The 6,428-nt window shown below is 58.4% G+C and overlaps 1 protein-coding gene across 1 annotated transcript; it reads left to right on the top strand.

Moving 5' to 3' along the window:
* The first annotated feature begins 3,058 nt into the window (after positions 1 to 3,058).
* On the top strand, positions 3,059 to 6,199 carry GBX2 (gastrulation brain homeobox 2). Its single transcript, XM_036422227.2, has 2 exons — positions 3,059 to 4,013; positions 5,004 to 6,199. The coding sequence occupies exons 1-2, from the start codon at positions 3,488 to 3,490 to the stop codon at positions 5,525 to 5,527; spliced, it is 1,050 nt and encodes a 349-aa protein (XP_036278120.1). The 5' UTR covers positions 3,059 to 3,487; the 3' UTR covers positions 5,528 to 6,199.
* The last annotated feature ends 229 nt before the right edge of the window (positions 6,200 to 6,428 follow it).

Here is a 6,428-nt window from a genome sequence, read left to right as displayed (position 1 = left end):
CCCAAAGCGTGGAGACAACTTAATTACCAGCCCTTTTACTGGGGTCTGAGAGGTTTCAAGTGGCTCAAAAACGATCCTGACACCAGCCCGGCACCCGCCAAGCAAAGTGCCCAGGGGCTGGGACAACTTCAACCCGGAGGAAAGTTCCCTGGGGGGAAAAGTTCTGGAAGTTAACCAGACTTGGAGGACCCAGATCTCGCGCTGGTGCGGTGGTGCGTCCTTCATTTTTCCTAACCTCAGGGAGGACAGAGGCCTCGGAGAGCGGAAGTTTGCAAAGATGTGCGCTGGGTGGTTTTCCCGCGCAGCGGGGCCAGCTGAGGCTCCCGGGGCTCCGCGGTTGAGGGCGGTGGTGAGCTAAGCAGGAAGGAATCCGAAAGCTAGATCAGCCGTGTATGTACCTGTCGCTGCTGCCCATATATCTTTCCGAGGAGCAGAGGGGGAAAAAACGCTGAAGGCTTTTATTATCCGCAGTCCCCACGCTCCGAACGCCGTGCAGGTAGCTGAGGTGCCCCCAATGACTCTTGTTAATCACTGCGAAACACAAGGATCCTTTTACGACGCCGAGCAGTCGTTTTCTAAGCAGTTAAGCATTACATGAGAAAATATTACTGCACTGCATCCGAGAGAAAGCACACTAGTAAATAAAATTCATATTGATGAGAATTCTCTCAACTCACTAATAAAAGAAGATTAGTCTGGTAACCCCGCAGTCAATACTTTGCATGGCAATTTATGGGTGCAAATAATAGGCCATCAAATTATTTCAAAGTGTAGCTATAACTCAACGGACCTAAATCTTCTTGCTCAACTTTAAATGTAGAATTGTCATCAAAAATAATCAAAGGGATTCCTGGCTTGAAGAGGGTAATCAGGAGACGGAAGTCCCTAGAACACTATTTTCCCTGTGAAATAGCAAAGTGGATGGCAGACCTGGCTGGATGAGATGAGTAACAGCCTGCAGGGGCATGAGGCACCAGGCAGGGAAGGACCAGGCTGTAGCCATGTAAATCAAGCCAGGAGTCCAGGGGGTTTCCCTCGTATTGAAAAAACAAGTTTACCAGACCCGGACCTCTGTGACTGTAACTGTCTCATCATGAGAGGGAATATTTATTATGCTCATAAAGAAAGCAGCCTTTTGCTCTCGGCTTCAGGTTTTTTTTTCTCTCTCTCTCTCTTTTCCTTTTCTTCTTTTGTAGGAGTAGGGAAAGAGGGGTAGAGCTTAGAGACCCCACAGATATCTCCATTCCGGAGGATCCTCGCAGGAATTCATTTCCCCCACACTGCCTTCGCCACCTCAGGGTCTGGGCTTCCAGCGAGTGGAGGCAACACAGGGAGCGTCCTAATGAATTCTTTTCAAACCTCCTGCCGCCCCTCCTGCTGCCTGAGCCATCCATTACTGCGGCCTGGAGTGGGGAACCGCGCTCCAGACGTCTTTGTCCGGGTGGTGGTGGTGGCGGTTGTGGTTGTTTGTGTGTGTGTGTGGGGGGGGGGGGGCTAGCGAGGAGGGGGGCGGGTGTCGGCTGGGCCAGGGAGTTTTCTCAGCACCCACGGGACCCTTCGGATGGGCAGGGGGTGCCCAGCCAGACTCCGTGGATGAGGAGGTGATTTGGGATTAAGACATCCATCCCCCAGGGGCCTTGGGGTGAGAGCTCTAGAGAAAGGAAGAGAAAGAAGAGCTTCAAAGAATCGGGTCGATAAATTCATAAAGATCGATTTATCTTTATCTCCCAATTAAACGTGCCTGTAAGTGATACATAACACACGTCCAACACCCATCACGGGCCAACTCCCCGACCACTAGCCCCTCCGCGTGACCTGATTTTTAATGACCGGTGTAACAATGCCCTCCGCTCCGCTCCTCCGGAGCCGGTACTTGAACATCTAGACCGGGGAAAGTTGGAGCCCGGGCCCCCGGAGGCGCATGGAAGCTCCCGCGCGCGCTGGCGCGCTTTGCATGGTCTGCGCTTGAGAGGAAATGATTCCATTTTTAAACGGAACATGAAAGCTGAGAGTTTTGGTTTTATCTTGAAGAAAGGGATGTAAACAAACATTCCTAGTTCCACGCCCTCCCCAACTCTCTTATTCCCAAATTCTGGGGTTTTACCATGATCCAGGCGGGAGAGTCTTCTGGAGGGAATCGGCTCCATCCCGCAAGGAGGCAAAGAGGAGCCGCGCGCGCCCTCGAGTCCCTCGCACTGGAAACCGAGTGGCGGCGCCCGGGTGAGCGCTCCCTCCGTTCTCAACGTGCTTAATTAGCGCCTATTTACAAAACGGGGTTTTTATTTGAGCGAACATCATAAAGCTTTCATCAGGATAATCTCACGTTATACAATCGCGAGGCACAGTAACTCCCCTTCCTCCCCCAGGATGGAGATGAAGGACTCGCTTTATTATCATAATGATCGTGGCTGCTATTTTGGTGCGCAAGGCGAAGTGTGTAAATAGGTGCGATGATTAAGATTGTCATGAAAAATGAGAAGGGATCGCTCACGGGAGGGCCCAGCTCCGGATGGGGGAACAGGCAGCCTTCCCGCCCCGGCGAGAGTGCAGGAGTGGGGGCGCAAGGAGCAGCCCCCAGGGTTCCTCAAGGCGGGCAGAGGCTGTCAGCTGCCTGGCAAACGCTCCAGGGGGGCAGATCTGAAGCAGCAGGACCATGCCCCCATATCCAGGAACCTCGCCGGGACCCCTAGAGCAGGAGCAGCCCCCAGAGCTATAGCATGAGCTGAGAGCAGGTTTGTTCCAATGCAGCTATAAATGAAAACGCCTTCAGCTTAGCCGTGGCGGGCCCTCGCCCCGGAAGCTGCCCTTGAAGGCGGCCTTGACCAGGCAGCCAGGCCGCGGGATTCGAGCCTTGAGGGTGCCAACCGCCCCTTTCAAGTTTGCGCGGAGCGACAGGCTCGGGCTCTCGGGCCCAGGCACTCCGCTGGTGCTGCCTGCAGCCCGCTGGCTGCCAGCCTCGGTGGAAGGGGCGGGGCCACACCTTCCCACGCCCCTCCTGGCGCAGCCAATGGGCGGCGGCATTGGGCCCCACGTGACGCGAGCCCGGCTGGGCAGCAGGCAAAATGTGAATGAGAAAGAGGAGCGCGATTTAAAGGTGCTGGCGGCGCCCGCGGAAGACAAGTGCGCCAGCTTCGCGCGGCCGGCAACAGACAGCGGGACCGACAGACGGACCCACCGACGGCTGTGAGCCGGGTCGCAGGGCTGCGGTCGCGAAGCTGCGCGCGGGCTTCGACGGGCGAGCGGCGGCAGCGGCTCCGGGGAACCCGCGGGGCCCGGGCTCTCTCTTCGCTCCGGGGCGCACGACCTCATCCCGCGTACCCCCCGCAACCTCGGGGCATGCAGCGGGTCCGGGACTGAGGGGCAGCGGCGTCTGCTCTCCGGATTCTGCTCCCGCGGCCCGACGGTGCTCCAGGCGCCCAGCGGGCTTCCAGGCGGTGGTGAGGCGCAGGGACTTCTCGCCTCTCGCCGGCCTCTCCCGAGCGCGTCTATGAGCGCAACGTTCCCACCGTCGCTGATGATGATGCAGCGCCCGCTGGGGAGCAGTACCGCCTTCAGCATAGACTCGCTGATCGGCAGCCCGCCGCAGCCCAGCCCCGGCCATTTCGTCTACACCGGCTACCCCATGTTCATGCCCTACCGGCCGGTGGTGCTGCCGCCGCCGCCGCCGCCGCCGCCCGCGCTGCCCCAGGCCGCGCTGCAGCCCGCGCTGCCGCCCGCGCACCCGCACCACCAGATCCCCAGCCTGCCCACCGGCTTCTGCTCCAGCCTGGCGCAGGGCATGGCGCTCACCTCCACGCTCATGGCCACGCTGCCCGGGGGCTTCTCCGCATCTCCCCAGCACCAGGAGGCGGCGGCGGCCGCCCGCAAGTTCGCTCCGCAGCCTCTGCCCGGCAGCGGCAACTTCGATAAGGCAGAGGCCCTGCAGGCCGACGCCGAGGACGGCAAGAGCTTCCTGGCCAAGGAGGGCTCGCTGCTCGCCTTCTCCGCGGCCGAGGCGGTGCAGGCGTCTCTGGGTAAGTCGGCGGCGCGCGCGACGCGGGCGCGGGGGGCGGGAGGAGGCGGGGGCGAGCCCGCTCCGGCTTCCCGCCGGGACCGGAGGGTCGAGGCTGAGCCCCCCCCCCCCCCCGCAACTACCCCCAGCCAAGAGCGGGAAGACGCGGCCCAGCGGAGCCGCGGGGACTCGGGGACGGGGAAGGGATGCATTTTAAAGCCACGCGACAAGCATGGTCTCCGGGTTGGGGGGTTGGCGGCATTTAGCTCCCCAGGGCCAGCTGCTATACAGGGCGGCATATCTGTCTGGCGCTGTGTTTGACGAAGTCTTGCCCCTGACCTCCCCCCATTCTGCCCCGGTAGGTTTCAGCCTTAAGGGGAGTCAGCTTGGCTCCGAGTCTCAACAGTGCTTGTGCCTAGGGGCGCCCAAACCTACTGAACCTTTTCTGCGGCCTTGCTGTTTGCCTCGGACAATTGGGTTCCTGGAGCCTGTGTGTATTGGGGTGCCTGGTGGGGACTCTCCTTGTGCTACCAAACTTCCCTTTGACTAGCATTATGTCTCCCCAAAATGCATGGCGTGGGATCTATGCCTCCCTAAGTGCCCACCCTGGCTTCGAAGAAATTGAAGTTCACAAAATTTTCACTGGGGTGGTGGGATCCTGAACTTCCCCTCAGCCATCACCCGGCCCCACCACGGGGCACAAAGAGGAAGCTCTCTTGGGCCTCACTCGCCCTGTTACTCGGGCCTTAAGCTGCCAGAGGCTGGACAGTACTGAGGAGGCACACAGGCCCTGAGTCCTTTGCTTGTGTGGTCTCAGCCTCTCTTTTGAGCTTTCTCACATCTTCTCAGCCTCCCCCCTCGCCCCCCAAAAAAGGCCAGGAAATCAGAATGTGTGATTGTCATAGAAAGACCATTCGCCAAGGGGGGAAATGTCCCAGTGACGGGGGGAAGAGGGAAAGGAAGATGCCGGTGTGTGAAATGTAATAAAACCCCGTTTGGTTTTTGCTTTCAGCTGGGGCTGTCCGAGGGCAAGGGAAAGACGAGTCAAAGGTGGAAGACGACCCGAAGGGCAAGGAGGAGAGTTTCTCGCTGGAGAGCGATCTGGACTACAGCTCGGATGACAATCTGCCTGGCCAGGCGGCTCACAAGGAGGAAGACCCCGGCCACGCGCTGGAGGAGCCCCCGCCCAGCGGCGGCGCCTCGGGCAGCACCACGTCCACGGGCAAGAACCGGCGGCGGCGGACTGCCTTCACCAGCGAGCAGCTGCTGGAGCTGGAGAAGGAGTTCCACTGCAAAAAGTACCTGTCGCTGACCGAGCGCTCGCAGATCGCCCACGCCCTCAAACTCAGCGAGGTGCAGGTGAAAATCTGGTTCCAGAACCGCAGGGCCAAGTGGAAACGCGTGAAGGCCGGCAACGCCAACTCCAAGACAGGGGAGCCCTCCCGGAACCCCAAGATTGTGGTCCCCATCCCCGTCCACGTCAGCAGGTTCGCGATCAGAAGTCAGCACCAGCAGCTGGAGCAGGCCCGGCCCTGAGGGCCCGGGGAGCACCAGGCGCCTGGCCTCTGCGGGAGCACCCACCCCAGGCCCAGCGCTGGAGGGATCCCAGGGTGGCCTGTGCCTCATCTGTGGACATCCCAAGTAAAGGGAGAGTCTGTTCGTCGCACAGGCTTCCAAGACTGCTTTCGAAGGGGCGACAGCTACTGCTGAAGACACACTAAATATTTATTATACTACCCTGCTTTGTACATAGATAATCTATATGGACTGGATCTCAGCTGCCGTATTTTGAAAGTTATATAGGACCAAAGCACCCAGTAATATGCTCCACTCACATTCCAGAAGAAAGCAAAACCTCTGCTGTAATCCGCCACCACCTATAGCAGCCACCTACCTGTCCCTACTTTTCCAAAGGTAAACATGACATGCAAGAACACTCACCGGGGTTGGCACTTATTTTTGTTTCTGTGCTGGCTTTTTTTTCATTGGCCGAGAAGCAGGCATTTGGGGGCGGTCTGGGAATTTGCTTTGCTTTGGTTCTGCCTGGCTTTCTTTCCTGGGGTCGCAAATATCCTACCTGAGCCATGTCTGAAGCACGCCTGTCTCCGTTGTGTTTAATTTATTTCAATGTAGCTTCTTTTCTCACAAGTAATGACATTTAAACAACCCCAAGTCTTGTGAATAATAAAAAGGAAAGAGAGGGGGTGGGACAAAAGGCCAATGCCTGGGTCTCCTGCGTATGTCCAGATTTGACTGAGGGGGCTGGGAGCACCCACAGCGTGTGGCTGGCAGCTGGCCTGGGACCAGGACGGACAGACGTCCCCTGGCCAGTTCTGACTGGCTGGAAGTGAGCCACACGCGGTGCCTTACCGGTTTTCAGTTGGGGCGAGTGCTCCAATTGGGCAATACATTCAAGAAAACCAAAATTTCACTTTAG

The sequence above is a fragment of the Pipistrellus kuhlii genome, unplaced genomic scaffold, assembly GCF_014108245.1.
Source record: "Pipistrellus kuhlii isolate mPipKuh1 unplaced genomic scaffold, mPipKuh1.p scaffold_m20_p_7, whole genome shotgun sequence".
Lineage (NCBI taxonomy): Eukaryota > Metazoa > Chordata > Mammalia > Chiroptera > Vespertilionidae > Pipistrellus > Pipistrellus kuhlii.
This window is presented reverse-complemented; position numbering and strand designations above follow the sequence as displayed.